The sequence below is a fragment of the Falco punctatus genome, assembly GCF_963210335.1.
Source record: "Falco punctatus genome assembly, chromosome: 3".
Taxonomy (NCBI): Eukaryota; Metazoa; Chordata; class Aves; order Falconiformes; family Falconidae; genus Falco; species Falco punctatus.
The window spans coordinates 29,641,761-29,663,362 of record NC_137582.1 but is presented as its reverse complement, the minus strand read 5'-3'; the positions used below and the strand labels follow the sequence as shown (position 1 = coordinate 29,663,362).

At 37.6% G+C, this 21,602-nt stretch overlaps 1 protein-coding gene and 1 long non-coding RNA gene across 6 annotated transcripts in view; both read right to left on the bottom strand.

The window, feature by feature from the left end:
- Positions 1-1,935: 1,935 nt before the first annotated feature.
- STK3 (serine/threonine kinase 3) overlaps positions 1,936-21,602 on the bottom strand; it is a 149,368-nt gene continuing 129,701 nt past the window's right edge. For 2 of the 5 annotated variants that reach the window (XM_080380122.1, XM_080380124.1), the window contains exon 11: positions 1,936-6,329. In XM_080380122.1, coding sequence (XP_080236248.1) covers positions 6,171-6,329 — 159 coding nt within the window. In that variant the 3' untranslated portion in view covers positions 1,936-6,170. The remainder of the gene's footprint in view (positions 6,330-21,602) is intronic. The other 3 variants (XR_013926952.1, XR_013926950.1, XR_013926951.1) reach the window with 3 other exon arrangements.
- On the bottom strand, positions 6,582-12,911 carry LOC308060884. Its single transcript, XR_013926956.1, has 2 exons — positions 10,638-12,911; positions 6,582-9,844 (listed from the first exon to the last, which is right to left on the bottom strand). It is a non-coding gene; the product is annotated as an uncharacterized lncRNA (long non-coding RNA).

Genomic DNA, 21,602 nt, shown 5'->3' with positions numbered 1-21,602 from the left:
GTCCTGCCAACAAAGTAAAGTTGCATCAAAAGCCATTTGCCACCGTGACGTGGCCTTGTCCCCGAGACAGGAGCTGGCTCCTGCAAGGCCTCCGAGACCACAGGCACTGGTTTGAGCATAGTGCTACCCACCACCATCTCTCAGTGGCAATGTGGTACTCACTGCTTTGTGTTGCTTCCTCACACTTTGCAGGAGACTCAGTGCCTCCACTACAGCAGGGAAAGGAAAGGAGGAGGAGGGTAGCTGAGGGACAGCGGTTCCCAGCAGGGCACAATACTTACATCCTAAGTAGATGCACAGCTCATTCAGCCCTCCAATAAAACCAGCTCCATCCATGTCTGCCCAGGATTAGAGCATGGGAAGTCTCTCCATGCAGAGACAAGCATCACCTGCAGTCAAAATCCTCCGTGACTGCAAAAAGGAGTGGAGGAGCAAAGGAGCAGAAAACACCACCCTGTCAGTGACTTTGATGTTGGGGTTTTTTCCATTTTTATTTCCTTGGCACTGTTATGGTATGTTTCCATTTATAAAATTTTTAAAAATTAGAACTTCTACCTTTAAAAGTGGCAACTGAATCAATAGGACATAAACATAAAAGACTATAAACACGAATGGAAGAAAGTCAGATGTGAAACAGCAATGTAGAACAGTAAATTACATAGATGATTACCTGATTTGCTTTTGTCAGCCAACACTTTTTTTTCCTCATACCCCTAGTTAGCCTCATAAGCGACCTGGCCAGGTGCAAGTGCCACATGTTTTTTTTCTCTCCAAAGAATTTTTTTAAATGTTTTTTTCTTTCTGTTTCTGTGACAAATATAGCTCTTCTCTAACCTAGAAGACTCTCTAAAGCCTTAGTGAAACTACGCATGAATCTATCCTGAGGAATTTGTGAAGCAAACAATGGAAAAAAGTACCTAGTATCCAGTCTGTCTGGGACTAACAAATATGCTGAAAGAGAAAGACTTGATTGGAATCTGAACGTCCCCCCTTATTTTCAAATGAAGGGAAAACAGGACAGCCAAGCTTTGCTTCAGTGACCTCTGAACAAAAAAGCTGTTGCTGACATTTGCATTTGTGCACCATGTCCCAAGAATACCTGGCTCAGGGAATGCTCTTAAACATAACGCCCACATTCATCTTCCCGAGCAGGGGGAAGAGAAGCAGCAAAATATGAGGAAATTTCAAGTATTCTTTAAAAACCCTAACAAATCAAAACAAAACAACAACAAAAAAAAAAAAAGAAAGAAAAAAGGATGAGAGCACATTGTGTAAATAGTAGTCCCTTTCCATAATGAATACACTGAATAGAGAGAAAAAATACAATTTGTGAAAAAGCATTTTAAGACAAACTTAACAGAGCAAGTCCCCAAGTGCAACTTAACGACTTCAGGCTGAACTATCAGCGTAATTTTGCCTTATCCCAAAGAGTAAGCCATTACCTCAGCTGGCACAACACAATGGCGAGAAACACCACGCGCTACCCAAGGACTTGCCTTCTCCAAGGCTTTCACTAGCAATAGTGGCCATAACACTGCTGCACCGCTGCCGGGTTTAGAAATAACCCAACGCTGGTTTCCCAGCCAGCTGCTTGACACAGGCTCAAGTTGTGCCAGGGGAGGTTTACATTGGATATTAGGAAAAATTTCTTCACTGAAAGGGTTGTTAAGCACTGGAAGAGGCTGCCCAGGAAATAGGTTGAGTCACCATCCCTGGAAGTATTTAGAAGACGTGATCGACGCTTAGGGACATGGTTTAGTGGTGGACTTGGCAGTGCTGGGTTAACGGTTGGACTTGATAATTGTAAAGGTCTTTTCTAACCTAAATGATTCTACGATCACAGAACATCCATCATTGCCTTTGGACGTACAGAAAGAAATGCCACAGTATGCTGGAGCCCTTAATGTTTACAAATGCAAAGAAATAAAGGCTTCCTCACGTCACAAGGTCTTTTTAATTAGTTTTATAAACACATACACAATTAAAAAGAAAATGTAACCCTCATTATATCACACTGATAAAAGAGTGTGCACACAAAGTGCTCTACAGAAGTTATACAGTATACATTCTGCTTGGAAGCACCAGTGCCTGTTAAAGTTGACTAAGGTTATCTCATGTACTCGTGCACGGATTCACTCACCGTGAGACATATTTATATTTGAAGTTCAATACACTGGATGGAGAAGCAGCCTGAGCCACTCACTGTGCACTCTCATCTGAACGTACCTGGGCAAATAGAGGCAAGCTATTATTTACTGTAAATAAACAGTAAATAATTATAACATCCAGTAATTGTCAGATTAACTCAGATTAGCAGTAGAATTTTGTCACTTCAAACATACTGTGGTTCACTAAGGAGTTCTGTTCACAAGTCCCTTTTACTAAAGTGTCTTTGTGGGCAAATTCTTAGAGAGTAATTCTGAAAAAAAACCCAGAAGATAAATGGGCTATAGAATCAAATTTGAGACATTAAATGCATTTGCTTTTCCTAGTTAAGCCACCCAAGAACCTATTGTTCTTGTTGTTACACCAGAAAATTAAAGGAGTACCTAAAGCTGCTAGTGCCCGATAGCATCTCCCAGGAAAGGATGTCCACGAAGACTTCCAGTGTACTGGGGTGGCGCTCAGCTCTCTCAGGATAGGTCTTTAGCAAGCTCAGATTGCAGAGAGAGGGACTTGCACAAAGTATTTGAGGATTTCTGTCTTTAGACTGGCCTGATACGCTTCCATTGAGATCCTCGAACTTATAGAGCTTGCAGCAATGTCTTGAGCTGGAAAAATCCTTCCCAGAGCTGACTTTGAGAGATGTGGGTTTCTGCACTCACATCTGGGCTCACAGTATTAGAGAAAAGAAATAAAAGCATGAGAGATGACTATGGAAACGAACGTTAATGGTTACTATTAACTTAATTTTGCTTCAGTTAGAATGAATAACAAGACTACAATTATGCATGAAAAATTAGCTTTTATTACAAATATTTAGTAATAAGTAATGATTTTTCAAAATTTGTTTTACTTACTAAACCTAAACATACAAAGTCAGAAGCAAACAAGAAATTGCTTGGTTAAAATCTTACTGAAGGTTAACTTGTCAGTAGTTCTACCAGATTTCCTGCAAGGCTTGCTTTTAAAATGTCTTATTATACTGTCACACTTCCTTTACAGAGATGCCCATCCTCCAGTGGAGATGTGTAGTCACCAGCATGGACGATTTGATTGATTTTTATAAACAGAAGAAAGAAAAAATAAGTTGTATCCATCTCTCAGTATAAAACCTATTTCTATATGTTACATTTGCACATAATTTAGAGCCCAATAAATACACTGGCTTCTGAAGCCAAAGACCACTCTTACACTGACTGCAGCGTGCACCATATCAGAAGGGAAGCATTACTAATTTCATATTAATTGGTGATAGTATTCTTTGGTCGAAAACATCCTATAACTACCCAGTTTATGGTATATCAGAAGCTATTTTCCACCCATGAAGTAGCTTGTTTACAGTTGCTTATTTTATTCCATGGCTTTCAGATTTTTTGCCTGCATCTGCACAAAATTCATTCAATTTGTTTCTATGCAGACAGATCAGGACTGAAGAAAGGATGTCCTTTATCCTCTGATACCTTTCAGATGTCAGATCACAAGAGCTCTAGTCTAAACCAGCCTTGCACTAGAGTCCCTCTGGACAGACAATTCATATTTAGTGCACTGCATTACTAAAGCTTTCAGCACACACAAAATATGAAAACTGTTATCATTTTATTACATTGTTTGTTACACTGTAAAGCCACATTATTCAAAACCGAAGTCTTAATTTTGGTGGGAAAAGTTTAAGAGAGTAAGGGCAAAGAAAGCTGCTAATGATGACCTCAAAGGTCTTTTTCCAACCTAAATGAATCTGTGATGCAAGCAAGAGTGTCTGGACAGTGACACTTCGCTTAAAAGGCACACCAAGAAAAGGCAAGCTAGGTTCTTCTCCTGATGATTTGAACCTGTTTTTTTGCTTTTTCTTATATATATATAGATATGCATATATATGTGTATACCTACACAAATATATGTACACACACATACCTTTGAGTTTTTGAGAATAGAAAGTTTAAGAATTAGAAATTCATTTAAAATAAATAAGACTCATACTAATAGGAGGAGGTTGGTATTGTTATTTTTTGCTGCATTATGATTAGAATCTAATGACATGGTGATATGTTCATAACATTTTTTACTTTACATCATTTCACTGTATAAACGTGAGGCATAGGACTACCAGATGCATTGTACCTTGCCTAAAGTAATTCTTAAGATCTTCTGTGTTCTTGCTTTCCCATAAGGAATGTTCATTACTTTAAGAAATTATGAAGAGAGTTGAGGGTAAGGATGTTCTAGCAATCACAATTAAAATTTATTTGACTCTAGGGTTTACATGTTACGAGCGTGGCATGCACGCAAACGCACACACAGAATGACAATGACAACAATGGCTGTATACACCTTGAACCCAAGTCCCAGCATAGCTGTGGCATGCTGATCTTGTGAAAACTTCTGTTTTCCTTTTCCATAAGCTTTATGATATAATGCACCATTTCCAAAATCAGCACTGCTCCAACTAAATGGTCCACATATGACAAAGGTAAATGTTAAGAGGTATGAGATGATAACTAACTTCCAGAAAACATTTAACAGAAGATGCCCATATAGTAGTCACCATTAAAAGTTTTAACAGCTGAAGGTTGAACGTAAAGACCTTTTCAGCTGTACTGTTTAAAGAAGTACGACTATCACGTAAAGTTATTTACACAAAAAGGCAACAATAGTAAAGATATCGATAGAGAACACAGTAGATTGTTCAGAAAGTGGATCACATTATCTGCTAAGTCCGAAATATTTCTTGCAATGTTGTAAATTCTGCCTACTAGATAGATATCCTACAATATAAACCAGACAGAAGAACTTGTAAAAAGATATTAAGAGCTTGGTCCTGCCTTTCTGATTCCCCAAAGTCTACCAACAGAAGACTACAGGAATTCTGAATGTTTAGTGATTTCAGGACAAAACCCTTAGAGGACTGCAAAATGTTGTTTCTTTTTAGTACTTAATATATAAGTATTTAATTTATTTTCTTTGGCTTTTAAATTACTATCCCTTCATATCTATAATGTGAAACCAAACTCAATCCAAACCACTAATAACTCCCCTCTTCCCTCAAAACAGTGATAAAAACCATAAATGAACCAAAAACATATCCAGAAACTGTAGCTGTTGCTTCATTATAAAACTACGGTGCAAAATAGAGGTTTATACTGGTCAGAATTGCAATAGCAATTGGAAATTTACACTGAAGGAGTGACTGCAGGTATTGCTTCTGCTGCGTAACAGAAAAATCAAAACCGATTAGGCACTTGTTTTCTTGTTAAATAAGAGATCATTCAGTGTGCGTAAAAATGACAGAAATACTTTCTAAAAGAATGCTCTGTAGCATAACAACAGTATTGCTCATTTAAAACCACAATCCCTGATTCAGGACAGCAGAAAAACATGTGTCTATTACTTATTTTATACTTAAGTCCTACTTATAAGAATGGGCTGGGTACATGTTGAAGTGCTGTCCTGAATCGGGATGCTTACTGAAATTGGAGTTTTAAAAGATAATACAGTGGTGAGCTTCTTTTCATTATACTACAATATCAATTTTACTTAATCTGGCTCTGCTCTCCACAATATTATCCTAGTACTTCCTAAGAAAAAAAGAAAACAGGCATAAAATAAATAGGATAACCAAAGATTACATAATAAATACGCTACTAAGTGGGAGGAAAACACATTGCAACATAAGGCTCTGTAGTGTTGCACAATGAAGAAATAGTTCCAGGTGCTCCAAAACACAACTCCTAATGTACAACACTGAGTTACCACTATACACCTGAAAAAGATTGGGAAGTAACAGATTAAACTTCTATTACATTAAACATTTGAAAATACAAACAAGTGGTAGTGTGTTTCGCTGCCTTGGCGGAACACCATATGTATGTTCTTTCACTGCTCCAATTGTCATTGTTTGTGAAGGAAAATTCAGAAGATTGGGTTTTTGAAAACTCTCATAATTGATTCCTTCAGACTTAAAAAGTTACCAGTGTCCACACTGACCCATAGGATTATCTCTGAAAATAAACTCAGAAATTTTGTTGCCTCCGTTTCTTTGCATCCATCGCATCTAGGATAGGTTGCCTCTTTGCAGTGTACCTCTGACGAAGCTCCTCAATTTCTCGTTCCATCATAGGGTCCAAAGCCTTTAATCGCATCTGTAATTCTTCTAGACTCAGATTCTTTAGCTGTAAAACAATCAACCAAACAAACAAAAAACCCACAAAAAATATTAAAACCTGTTTACAACAAAAATGAAACCACCACCTTTCATAATCCTTTAATTCAGTTGCAGTGTTTTTACACACTGAGTGTATGCATACACACATATAACTGTTTATAACCAAAAGCCTTAGTTCTTAGTATGCTCCACAATAAATAATTTAACAGCATATGAAAACACAAACATGCACAGTACATCTAATTAATTTAAAAAAAAAAAAAAAGTCACTTTGCAAACCTTACAAATAGATTGCAAATAAATATAGAGCTGGAGTTAAACTCATTAGGCTGAAAAAAACCCATCCCACTGTATACACAGGTATATTCATGTATATGAATTATATTGCTTAATCAAATACTTCTTACTTAACTACATTCTCTTATAGAAGCCTGAAAAATAGACACCTGCTGTAAGGAATAGTCTGAACAGATATTTAGAGGTACTTTCTAATAAGAATGACAAGGCTTCTGTCCTCCTCAATAGTCTGCTGCCAGAACTAGTCAAAGCATATTGCTAACAGTCTTTCAATAACACATGAATTAATTTCCTGAATTCATGGAGGGAGGGAACCTTTGACCAAGCTGTTTTCTTTCTAAAAATATTTTCTCATGATGTTAAACAGTTCATTACATTTCATTCATTAAAAGCGATGGGTCATATAACAAGTCAATCACTTAGCTGGCTTGCTGGCTGCTGCAAAGCACAGTTGGAGTCTTGTCAGGTGCTGGGGCACGCTGGGCACTACTGCCCACCTGCTACTGCAGGGAAGGACCAACATTTGAAATATGTTCCTTTGGCTGCCCTAAGTATTTTTTTCCTGATAACGTCTAGTGCCTCTACTGCATTTGTCTCGTCAGAATTGCCTATGTGCCAAGTACTCTTCACAAAGCGTGAAAAATATCAACAAATTTCAAATAGCACAAATAATTTCAACCTAGGAAAGGGATAATCTATATTTTATTTGCAAATATTCTGACAGTGCACACAAGCACACCACCTAACTCAGAAGAAAAAAGACATTTTCTGAATCAACCTACTAATGAGTCAATACTTCATTCATGAATCTAGGGCAGTCTTCCATCAACACAGTTTGATCGGTTTTCCCTGAGGAATGTAATATTACTTTTGATCTTTATTTTTATCAGCATCTGAGGATATAAATTAGCAATACATATTGCTACAAACAGTCCAAACCCCAGCATTACGACTTCTGTTAACAGACTACATTGTACATAGTAAACAACTTAAAATTGTAATAAAGAGGGACTGCAGATCAGAAACTCATAGAAGAGCATATGGAAAATGATGCACATTTTCTTGCAACACCATTTTAACCAGAAGATTCCTAATGAAGATAAGAATTAAACCCCGCAAGTCGAAATATCTTCCAGGACCCAAGGATCCTTAGATCTATATGAGCTTCAGAGACCTCAGTAGCTCATCCCAAGGAGAAATGACACCTTTTGTTTCTTAGGAGGGAATGAGTTGCCTCCCAAGCAATTAAGTATCACCCAGTCTACCATAGTTCTCCCATTTGATATATGCAAGAAAAGACTGGGGAAAGGAATCATAATTCCTCAGTCACCAAGACTTTCGCAGAAAAACACCTTTCCACTTTCAGAGAAAAATAATAGATTATTTAAAAAAAAACCAATCACCATTCTGTTGCATTTGTAGCCTATTGGTAAATGTAACTGGCATGTGACAGACACTTTTCAGTGAAGATAACTCTTCTAGAGGAGTGAAGTGTCAGAGAGATTTGCAGTATGAGAAGAGACGACAGTGCCAATTCCCCTGTTTGACAGATCCCAACACAGCACAAACAAGAGGAGCAATAAAACCATGGGGTTTAGCATGTGTGACAGGAGAAAGATATTTGGGGCTCCGTTGACCAGCAAAGAGATTAAGGAAGGCACTGTGAATAATCTTGTGTGCGAGTGTTTTGTGAGAACTGCCACTGATAAAGTCTCCTACCCGCTCTGGGCCAGCCTGGGCAGCCATTTATTCCCTCTCAGTCACCACTGCAGACATCAGGCTTAAACTGCACAGAATAGACTCCAACTGATGCAATCACATAATTATTCTGCTCAGAAAAGCATTTTTTTAATAAATTGTCAAAGAGGAATGTGATGGGTGAGTTTTTATTTAAATTTCAATCAAGAAGCAGAGCCAGAAAACAGAGTTAAATATTCCTTAAAGATCACAGACAGCTGGGATGGAAATTAAAATATAAAGAGAATGAATTTTTAAATCCAAAGAATAAGAATCTTTCAGAATGATCTCAGCCACATCACCCAGGGGACCCAAGGAGCCACAGTATTCATCTGTATAAACGGCTGATGCTCAGGATATTCAAAGGAAGCGAACAACAGGAAACAGGGACATCAAGAAACTGGAAACAGAGTTAACTCTCTGACATCAGATGCAAAACCCACTTAATCAGCCACAGCTGAATCCAGGATATGTGCGTGTGTTCATGCACCTACATGTCTCCTTGGTAAATTTAAAAATATTTTTTCTTGACTTCTGTTTGTGCTATAGATACTACCTCACGAACCCTAAAAACCTGCAAAAGTCCAAACACGGAATGCAACAGCAAATATATCAAATGAGACGTGAAGAAATAACTCAAGAGATTTAATTATTCCTATGTAATTTATTCCCCTGCATGATACATTTTTTGATTCAAATTCTTAAAGCGATAAAGCTCAGCTCTCATTTACTTTCACTTGCAACCAGTTTGCAATTTAAACTGCCATAAATAATCTCTCACATAGTTTGTTGTTGTAACTACTGGGGCTACCAGCATTAATGGGAAAGGAGAGGAAAGCATTCAGCTGTGCAAGCTACAGGAATTCAAAAAGGCTTTAAATAATATTTTGATAGCTTTTTACAAGCCATAAACTGCAGCAATTCAGTAATTGGGATACTATTTGACTGCGAATGATAGATAATTCGATTTCTGCCACTCCAAATCAATTGTATCCTTTTGGAGATCAAACAGCTGCAGCCACACAACAGATAGCAATTAGCATCAAGATGGGCCACCTCCAAGACTAAGGTGAATGGTTTCTGGTAAAAGTGTTTGCCTCCACTGGGACCCTTCATATCACCAGGTAATCACACAGGTATGGGAAAACAACAGTCCAAACTCCAATTTAGAATGCCATGAATCTATCAATTACATGCAATAATAATATAATATTCAGAAAGCGTGTGCATCTGTTTCACACATACATACAGTCTTTTAGAGTAGGTATGCATGCTCAGTTTTCCAGTAGAAAAATCAGATGCGTACAGAAAAAAAACTTTTCTCCTGAAAGCTGTATTTGTTAACCTAATCACTAAATGTATAAGGGAAGCAAGAAAAAAACCCAAAGCAAAGCTGTTTCCAGAGTCAGGTAACATTGAATAATTTCTTCTATGAGCTGAAGGATTCCCAAGACATAGTCGCACCCACAAGGAAGCCCCACTGAAATTCTCTGCTGGGCTTGGCTAGAGCAAAGGAAATCGACTTTGCCTGCAAGAGACCAGCTACCAGTCACCCCGTCACCCTGGTGGGGGGAGCTCCCAGAGCTGCAAGCCGAGGGCCAGCAGCTCCTGCCTCTGCCTTCTCTTCTCCCTGATGCAGGGGGAAACCCTGGCAGGAGAAAGGCACCCATGCACAAAGGAGCTCCGCCAACACAAGCTTCCAGCGACAGAAGATACTTCTGCAGCAGCACCAATTTGAGCTGGGACAACCAGTACAGACTCAAAGCATTAACTAACCTTTTCACTCAACTAGGATTTTCAGTTATAATCTTCAAAAAAGGCAACTCAGCCACACGCTTAGGAGATCTGTAGGTCTGGAAACCTGGTGTACCTTATCTCGAACTCTTAACAAACGGGACACCAGTCACTTACCCGCTCCTGGCTCACTTTTCGACTTACTTGTCCTAGAGTTAGACACTTCTCCAAGAAAGGCTACATGCAGAAGTTAAAAAGCAGCAGAACAGATTAAGAATCATTAGCAAGCTTTTTCTTAATGTGACCATCCTCATTAAGCTGGGATACAGTAAAAATCCAAAAGCTGGGGCAGCTCTAGGCACAAAATGATCCAGTTGTGATCCCAGCACAGGTCAGAGCTACAATTAGTGCAGAGACAGCTGCACTCCCCTTGGGTGAAGGTGGCAGGAACCACTGCCAATCAATCTGGGGTTTTAAGAAGTAGTAATTACATTTTGTAGCTGAAGAAAAAATAATCCAGTGTTATCATGCAAGGTTGGTCGAATACAGCACAGTTCAGCATTTCATCAGAAGAATATTTCTGATGCAGAAAACATTCTTAGTCTAGTCAATACTGGTTTTCAGGTTGGTTGCCTTTTTTTTTTTTTTTTTTTAACATGTCTTTGAACAGCGACACAAGGAATTGTTTCCTCACATACTGATGCAGTCATCTCCCAGAACCAAACGTCAGCAAGGGAAGAGCAACAATTTTTTACTTTTTCCATCTTTCAGCCTAACTTCTTGCACCCCAGATGCACCAGTATTTTCAGTGAACCAAAGAATAACTACTTGCAGTCAATACTATTTCTGCCTGCAGAAGGACCCACACCATACATTACATGCTTTGTTCACACTTCTAAGTCAAATCACACCGATGAAAATTTAAACCAAAATAGGCATTTGGAAAATACATATGTGTTCCCATCTACAGACACGAGTTCTGTAGCATAAGCCGAAAAGGAAGGAGATAAAGTACAGCAAAAAACGGGCTCTCAGAAGTCATCAAGTCAAAGGGTTCAATGCAAATCTTGACTACTGGCTTCCACCTGTGTCCAGCACAGGAGTCGGGATGAAGGACAGGCATCTGACTCAGTGGTGCTTGCAGTCCATGGATTTAGGCAAAGGGGTCTGGAAAAGAGTCTGGAACTCATCAGCTGCACTTGGCCAGCACATAGCCGTAGCCATCCAAACTTTTTGGGGGGTGAAAGCCAAAGTTTTAAGATTATAGTGTGCTATATCCACCAATCGACCCTTGACAGCTAACAGAGGTAAATAAAAGCTCTAGGCCTGTGATGTTTTCGATATGATAAAATTAGATTTCATTAGTAATTCCATAATGCATGAGTTACCATTGCAAACCTCCAGTCTATCAAACTAAATTATGGAATACTGCCATTAAGCTGGTGCAATGAAAACAAGCGAATGTATTTTCAGGGTTTAAATTGTTAAGAAAATAGATATTCAATCAAAAAATAATCTGCATCAAATTTGTTGTGTTTACTTGAAAAAACAAATTCTTCCTAGCAACTGCTTAAATGAATCTTACAGATGCAACATGCCTTATTAGAAACCTTTGATTAAAAAAATATGGATTGTTAATACTGTACTCTGAGTCATCTATTTTCCCATCTGCTAGTAATTCCTACAATATGAACTATCAACAGAATGGCTAACAACAATAATTGCAACAATGGCAATTGCAAAAGTGGGTTGCCTACAGCACTTTCTAAGATTTAATCAGTGCATGTCTTGGATTGTTTTGTGTTGTTAGTGGCCTCAGGTAAGAGCAACTTTTCCTCTCCAGCTATTCCCTTCCCTCTGCTGAGCAGAGTTTTCTTTTCTCTAATGGAATGAGCTCCGCTGATGACTTCAAACTTTTTTTTTTAGTAGTATAAGAAGTTATACTTGAGTCAGGATCCAAAAGGTACAAGGTGGGCCTTTCTGACCAGTTTTTCTTGACTACAAATTCACACCCAAAATCTGTGAATCTTACTGATGTAGTAGCTGTCTCAGGCTTCTATGCAAGGAAATACTCCACGGTTAGTGTCTGTCCAACTGTTCCCATGCAGCACTGGATGGGAGAACTGCTCTATGTTTGCTTATGCAGCAAACCCATGCTGACCTTGTCTCAGCAGTGTTGATGAGTGGTCTCAGACACCCACCAGTCACACATCTGAGCCCTGACTTGCTGCCATCCCCATCCCTGCTGCCACTACTACAGTGGGCAAATCGGTCACAAGAAAAGAAATTTGGATGGGGGATGGAGCGAGAGCATTTATTTCAGGACATCTGAAGAGCAAGTCTCCTTGTTGCAAAAACACAAAATACGGAGCTACACAAATAAAAGAAGGACCTCATTTACTATCATTTCTTTGGACAATTTGTGAGAAAGAGGGGCTAACAACCTAACTTTCAAAAGCCAAAGTTCATTACACAGGACTGCAGTTATCATAATTTTTTGAGGGGGTAAAATAAGCACACAGCACTAAGAAAAAAAAATTGAAGACTGACAACTTCATGTAATTTTAAAAAGTCTTTTAAGGGCTAAAATGGTGTATAAAAGTCCCATGATTAATTCTATTTTTTACTAGTAGAGTTCTCTGTGCTCAGATGTTAAAACTGTACATCATTTTAACACCACAAGGCTAAATCTTTGTCACTACCATCAATATTTTTCAGCTCTGGAAGGCTTTCTTTAGCTTCATACAAAGCTACTTTCCAATAGAAAATCACCAAGGAGGAGGGGAGAGAGTTTTCTATAGCATTAGCGCATACTAGCATTTCCATACCTTTGTTGAATACTGCCCAGGGCTTCCTTTGAGCACATTAAGAACTGCCAATCCTAAAATTAAAAAATTATGAGCTGGGTCCTTCACCTTCATTAAATTACCCTTAAAAATTGCATTCCTAAAATAAGACGTTTTTAAGGAGGAGAGAGGTGTCATTTTATTTCCCTTTTCATTTCTGAGTCATGAGGAGGCAAACAGAATCTAAAAATTTATGCAATTAAAACAGCTAAAAAGTTCAGGAAAAAAATAATTTATTAGCCAAAAACTTTAATAAGCAATCCTGCCTACAGGAACCGAAATCTAAAGAAAAGCACCGATCATCATGAAACACTGTGTAAAATTAGCAATAGTGCTAACTCCTGTCTGTTGCAATTTTGCCCAGTTCCTGACAAAACCGGTCACGTAGTATGTCTTAATGCTATCTCATATCTAAAGCAGTGCAAATATCATTTATATTGGTTTTACCTACAATAGCAGCTGATGTTCATGTAGTTGCAAGGTACATAATTTTCACTAAAATAAATAAAACACAGAAGAATCTGAACACAGGGAAATAAACTGCAGTTAATGTATCTGAAAAAACTGGCAGCTAGTAAACATCCATTAATAAGGACATTTGAGATCAAATTTTTAGTATCTGACAGATAATAAATTTAATAATTCAATTTTACAAGCATATAGAAGGAAAAAAAATCCTACCATTCCCTCTTTCCTAGGTCATTTACAGAGAGTGTTTTGTTACATTATGCACAATTGAGTCTACCGAAGCATGACACTTTAATTTACTACCACCTTCTGTTTAGAACTGCATCATCCATCACGGATGTTTTTAAAAATTAGTTTTAGAGTATCTTTGGCAAAAATTCACAGTTTGAAATGCCTTAGAGAAGATCTTGATGGTTGGTGGGTGGTTTTTTTAGATATGTATTTACTGTGATTTTCTATACGAGGCATCCCAAGCTTAATGGTACCAGTTAGCCCTGAAGAATACTATAAATGTTTACTGGAGCTCCCAACAGAGTAAATAATCTAATGCTTAGGAACAACACTCCGTCTCGATACCCACCATGCTATTTAAAATTGATTGCAAATATACCTACACAGTGCTGATAGCAAAGCAGCTACCACACCTGATCTAAGAATATACAAGGATTTTCCCCCAAGCCATTTCTGCTTTTGGAAAAAAAACTCAACCAAACAAAAAAACCTCAAACAACTTTTCAAATATTACCAACCCAAAATATAAAGCTTTAAAATGAAAAGGAATTCTTTGGCTACAGCTCTTAGTGTACTAACTAAGTAGTATCAAAACCTCAACATTTTATCTCTATTAATCTGTAGCTCTCTAGGGCACATGCTTTTAGTTGTCCTTCATAAAGAGCTCAGCTATCAGCAGGTACATTACAACGTCCTTGAGTTCATTGTATCACATTTTAGCAAACCATAATTATCATTCAACTATAAAAACCCAAATGTTACCTTTATATTCAAAAATTTTCATAAGTTAAGGCACTGCCTCCTTGACATATGATTCTTCTATGAGAAGATAATTTTTTAAATGTTCAGAAAATAAAAGTATTACATTCTTGTAAAATTATACTAATCTACATGTAAATGCAAGCTGTATTAACAACAAAGATACAAACTATTCGGATGAGTGCCATTTTAAAAAAATAAAACTACTCAGCCAGGACCCCCAAACATCCTAAAGATAAAATAAAAAATGAAAGACGTTCCCAGTTTGGCCAAAATATTTTGTAAATGTCAATCTATATTGAAAAGTAAAGTTAAAGACATAAGTAACATGAAATAGGTGTCCTGAGGTTAAAAAGAAAACCATATTAAAATCTACAAACTCATTAAATGCATAATGATAATTTAAAGCTATTTTTAATCAGTAGTTCCATTTATGATTTTTAAAATAGAAACAAAAATGAAAACTCCTTGAGTAATGAGTTATGACACAACAAGACACATGCATGCACATAGATAACCTTGAAGTTAAAACCAGACCCAGAAAAGTGTTTAACCTGAAGAGCAATGGAAGAGACTAGAAGAATTTTAAACCTTAAACTTCAAACCTCTGTGTCCTAGTGAGGGACAATATAAGCGAATCTCAAGTTTCTCAGAAGTACAAGATGTTGATACTCCAAAATAAAACAAAAACGGATACAGCAAAACTAAATTTTCCTAACAGGAAAAGTCTGTTGGAGGAGAGATACACCCCCACAACCCAAAATGCACATGCAAATTTATATCTTATTTGCTGGGCAACCCTGACTTAGTTAGATTCTTCATAAGGAAGAAAATCCAGTTCAGTTTAAAACATCCAGTTCAGAAAGGATCTATGAAAATAACACATCATCTTTAATAAATGGAAAAATGATAGACATACTGTTTGCTGGGTTTTATTTCATGCAGAAAGCATTCTGGTAGTCACGCACGAGAGAGGATGGGGTTTGGCCACTTTCAGTACAAAACAGGCAGAAAAAAATCCTATAGTCCAGAAACACAGGGCAATTAATAGGCAACAAACACCAGGTTTCTTAATACCTGGGAGAAGGAAGAAAACACAACAAAGACAGTAAAACTGAGACGTTAGTTGAATGAGGTCTGCAAAACATCAGAAAAAGCAGAATCTGAACGCAGCAACTGAACAAAGCCAGGGCGAAGCAGAGAGATTTAACTGAGCTGTTAAGTCACAGCAAGGAGAAGAAGAGATCCCTGCCTCAGGAACGGCACGCAGGTTACTGCCTTGAGAGGGAACGGGGAGAGGACGAGAGCCAAGCCTACCTGAGCCTAAGCACCAACGCACAGCACGTGGACACTGCACAGAGACCTGCAGTGATCTGGGAGGGGAGAAGCAATGCCCCATCCCAAGGCTGCTGGCATCTTTGCTAGACAGCACCAAGTTTCATTTTCTGTACAACTTTAAACCTTTACACAGAAGCACTGGTGGCTTTTGAAGAATAATTCTTAGTCTGTAGATCCTCAAATTTTCTTTATTCCTTCCTCAATAATTTTTTGGAATTTTTTTTTCCCCCTGCAGAAGTGCTTGACTACCTATTTAATTGGATGTGCTTCACAGTTTTCCTAAGCACTGAAAGAACTCAGCTCGCTAAAAGATTTGGGCTCCCAATAGCAGCAGCACAGCCCAGAGAGCCCCCGCACAACAGAAGGGTCCTGTTCCACTCCTGCATCATGTTCAGCAACTCGCCAGACACAGGTGCTGCAGATTTCATTTGCTTATGACAGCTCTGATGTTTTGAAAACTGATTAAAATTGTTTAGGACACTTTTTTTATTATGCTCAATAACTAAGCAGATTTTAAAAAATCTCTTTACACCTTAAACAACAGTTTATTATCTCCTCCTAATGCTGCCTTCTTTTGAGGTCTTATCTGCAAATCACACCAATGAAGTACTTCAGTCTCAGCTGGTTCATTATAGTGGATTTGGTTTTTCTTTTGTCAAAATGCACCAGCTTCACATTTGTAAAACACAAGCTTAAACACCAACTACCAAATAACCTTTAATCAACCTGATGAAATCCACCTTATGATGGTCTAAATCTAGTAGACAGCTAGTGTCTTAGTTCTAATCCAGACTAAATTAGATCTAAAATAAGTGAACAAATACAGAAACGGACCATCAAATAGCACCACTTAGCTAGCAGCTTTTAAATAGTACACAGTAGCTTTTCCTTTACTGACATGTAGTAGGCTACTCTCACTAGAAGGAATACACTAAGAAATATCCCAAAAGTACAGAACAAGATAATCATTGACAATCAGTCATGTCAAAACACATTAATCAAGAAGCCCATGTACCAACGTACAAATAAAAGCAATACTAAATTAAAAAAAATAGTGCACTCAACGAGCAAGAAATCCAGGCTACCTCAGCACTGAACAGTACACAAACACAATTCAATTCTGTTCTCTAAAACACAGCCCACCCTGTGAAAATTGCAGTGCTCACTCTGTATTAGTTTAGAAACTCCATTTATTCATTGAACAAGATTCAATGATTCAGTGGCATGTCCACTTACTCAGTCCAGAATTGCCAAAATAATATTTTGTTATCAAATATTTTGTCTATGACTCAAACATTAATGCAATCAAGCCAAAAATTAGCACACTTCTTCCTTACCTTCACAGTATTATCTCCTAGAAGGGTCTACAACATTTGATCTATTTGCTTTGTCCCAGAGTGCAGAACAACACTAGTTTGTTCAATTAGGTTTTTCAGATTATAATCTGCAGATATAGTTGTGATTTATTACTCAATGCAAACAGGTACCGTGCAAGCTTTTGTGCCCACACTGTTCATTAATCCCATTTCCAATTTAGAGTGCTCAGTAATCCACTTTGGCATCTCTGGAGTAAATGATATCACTTTTATAACCCACAACCAGGGACTAGTACAATTTCTGCAAACCCTTATGATGTGACCTGAGTCTCAGTAGAATCCTTCTGGCCTCTCTGCTGGTATTCCAATTTATCTCTTGCATGACTATCTAGGTTTCAATTATGTTTCAGTTTTCTAGTTAAAATTTATAACGAAAAGAAAAATAATTATAAAACATTATTCATTGCATAGTATATCAGCATCGAAAATCTACATGTCCTGCACTTGAACATCTGTAATGTTCAAGTGTCTGTAACTTCAAATCTAAAACCCTCTCCAGAAAAACACCGTTGGGAATTTAATCTAGGTTTTAAAATTGATTTAATATTCATAATTTGGAAACTGAAGTAGAACCAAGGGCCTCATCTATATTATTTCCAACCCTAACTACCAGGGCAGGAAATAATGAGAGCTCCCATCAAGCTCCAACTCATGCCAAACAATTCGTCCAGCACATTCCTAAGCCACATAAAAAGCATAAGGAAAATACAAGCCAGACAAATGCAATCCTCAAATGCAAGGTGTCAGTACTCAAACAAAATCTGCGCTCAATGCAGTCAACTGCTACACAGCTCACAGACTCATCATTAAACAAAATTATGTTTCACAACTACACTTTCAGAAGTAATTAAAAGCCAAAGATAATTTCATTTCAATTTACAGTGCCTTGTAAAAGCAGTTCAATTGCTTTGACCATCTTCAGAGTAATGCTTTTCCAAAGTAAAGACGAAAATGTAAATGCTGAGGTTATTAAATGCTCTTGCAATTCATTTAAAACAAGTCACTGGAGGTTCTACTTACAGAACATCTATTCCTCAGTTTGAATGCTATCCTGCATTCAAAAACATAACACCAAAGATAGACAAAGTACAAATTAATAGGACTGGTCACATATTAAGTGTCATTGTTCAGAGTTTGTAAGAACAGAGATATGTGAACAACTCCCTCATCACCAACAGATCTCATGCGTATGCATGAACACAAACAAATGCAGGGAAACAGAGGTTTAGCGCCCAAAAGATTGTGTATCTGTCCTGGACTTTCTGTATTAAATACGAATTTAGCAACACACAGAGATTACTTTTTGATCTAGTTACTGCGTATGTCTGGATGTGGGCATTAGGATTTACCATTGAAGAAAAACTACTCTTAGAAAAGCATATAAATATACAGCATACCTTCTTGAATTGATGCTGGTAAAATTCACCTTATGTGGCAGAAAAAGGGGGGGGGGGGGGGGGGTATTGCAGACCATATCTTTGTAAAATTTATATCCTGTCATAAGCACCATATCAAATAGTTAATACCACACCTGGTATTAACATACAGGAACAACTCCTAAGAACGTCAGAAACGTAATAATTTTAAAAACTCCCCAACACTAGTCTTTTCTACCCTTTCCATCCAAAAGAAAGAGATGTGTTTTCATTTGGAAACTCGAACGATTTTCTGGGTAGATTCTACTGGTGACACAGAAGTGGCTTTTGGCTTTAAGCCACCATCTTCTGAAAAGCTGTTACGGTTTTAAATACAAACTGCCTTTTTGAACTACCACACATATTGAGCAGTGGACTACCTAGCCAATCCTTTTCTCCCAGAAGAAACAAACCGCCAGCCCAGGTTTGGATGGGGGAAAAATTTCTTTTTCTGCATACTGTGAAACTTCTACCGCTGCTGACACAGCTGGAGACCTTACATTCTTATGGTATGAAATCAGAGCGTAATCAAAGACCAGATATCCCAGCATCCTATCATCAGAGAAGTTACACTAACAATTTAAGAAAGCTATAGACATGAAGGTGGCAATGTTTTGCTGGGGTTTTTTTGACAGCATTGAAAACTTTAGTTTCATTATAATATTCCTACTTAATCTCTCACACACACTTGCACACAGGTGAAATTACAAATAGTGTATAAATTATGAGAATTCACAATGCTGTAAAATCAAACATATTGGAGAAAACAAAAAAAAATATTTCTTTTAGCGCATTCCTTTGTTACAGCAAATGTCAAATTTACCAAAGGCTCTACTAAAAGGCACAAAGAATACAAGTAATTACTTCAAAATATTTTAAAATCCCAAATATATGAAGAGTTATTTTAAAAGTAGTAACACAATCATGTTGTATACAAAAAAAATAAATGGTGGACCTGGTCCATCAGTTCATTTTTTGAAGTAATTTTAAATGCTTTCATTTTCATTAGTGATGCTGACTTTCAACACTCCTTCACAGAGGTATTGGCTTCTTGCAGCCCTCACCCATTTCAATCTGAAACCGTACTTCTCTTTCCTCCATCAGTAATTCCTCTTGCTTTAAACACAATCTTAGAGAAATATCTCATTCTGTTGTTTTTGACATTAATATCTCCAAATATCTTCCATTCTGGGAATTTGTATTTGTGCCATCTGATGGTCTGCATTGCACAGGGAACCCTAGTAATTATGAACTAAATGCCTACTAACCTGGCTGCTGCTGCTGATGATGGAACGCCAGTCACATTTACCAGATCCTAGCTATTAGAATAACAACAGCAAAGGAGTAGTTTCAGTAATTTAACAATTTCTCCTACTTCCACAAAGGTATTCTATTTATACTTTCCCAAGTAGCACCACAGTACGTAACACCTTGCCTAGAAGCAGCAACATTGCAAAACTACACAGTAATTTAACTTAATCATATGAATTTGCTTAACTATGTTGAAAATATCTCACTTCTTGCTCAGCAATTTAATACCATGCAAAATTTTGAAAGCAGTGTCACTTGAAAATTGACGAATTTGTTATTTATTGTTGCCGTAACAACCATAGAAAATTGTGTAAGAAAATACTGAGCAATAAAGGATGAAATGCCATAGAAACAGATAAGAATAGAACAAGTTATGTCAGCACTAGCCTTAAGGAAAATTTTAGGCACAAACAAGTTCATGGATAGAATTATGAAAAGGCGGAGAAATAGAAAAGGACAGTTAAGGTGGGGAAATCAAAAAAATAGTTATATGGCATACTGCCAACATTCTCCAACAGATCACAAGCAGATTAGCTGAAACCTCCAAGAAAACAAAAACACATTACATAAAAATTCAGCAGAGATTATGACAGAAACTTGTTTGCCTTTTTTTTTTTAAACAATCTCTTGCTTACAACAATATTGCTGCAGTGTTGCACAATGTAAATAGTTAAAAGCCCTCAAAACCAGAATACAGTAATAACTAAATTGTGCCTGTTCTACATGGTTTTCTAAAATTCCCTCCAGCAGGAGGAACAACAATTGACTTAGGAACTTAATGTAGGGATCTATTTTCCTGTAGGTCAACACACTACTGCACTGTATAAGAAATGTAAACATGAAATGATATCATTTCATCTCTGCTCTTCACCTTTCCAACGACCTTTCAGAGAAAACATCCTGGAGCCTGAATTTTGTTTAACATGGAAGTCATACAGGCTGGATAATATGACATTCCTACCTACGAGCAAAACATCTTTAATGCATTTATTTCTCCTAAAATAAAAGTAAATGTTACACAGATATTTCTGTATCAAAGCTAGAACCAACACACGGACCAGTCAAAAACAGAGTTGTGTGTACAGTGGAAGAAATAATACATTTACAGCTCTTTGTTTAAAGAATTAACAAAGCCAAAATCAAACCTCTCTAGTAAAACTCCTTTTTAGATGTTATCCACTTGTATTGAGAACATAATCAAGGAAAACCACTTTCTTTTCACATCTCTCTTGTTTCAAAAAAGGACAAAAAAGCAGATGGGATTAAAATGGAGTTCAAACCAAAGATGGTAAATTTAGGTTTGATTCAGCAGACATATGGCAACAATTACATAAAGAAGGGAATTCTTGCATAAAAAGTTAGTTCAGGTGAGATGCAATTAAACCAAAGGCAAGAATCTTGGGAGCAGTCTGAAAAAAAGGATAGAGATTAAAAAAGTAGCTTCATTCGACACTTAATCCGATCTAATGACAGGAGGTATCCAAAAGGGTTGGTCCTGTCACGTGAAACCCTTGGGCTCCTGACTGCTTCCTTGCATGAGATCTACCAATTCTGCAACCTCAGGCTGAGCTGGAAGAGAGGGGAGGGGAAGACAAGGGGGCATCAGATGCTTTTTGAGCAATCTGAATGGACTCAGCTCTCTGGCTACCTACCGCTATCACTGATACATGGAGAGTAACAGAAATGAGCAGGTGCCCCCTTCTGCCATGCCTCTCTCTTTCCATAATCCGAGTCTCCTGAAGTCTGGGGTAAGATGCCATGCATCTAC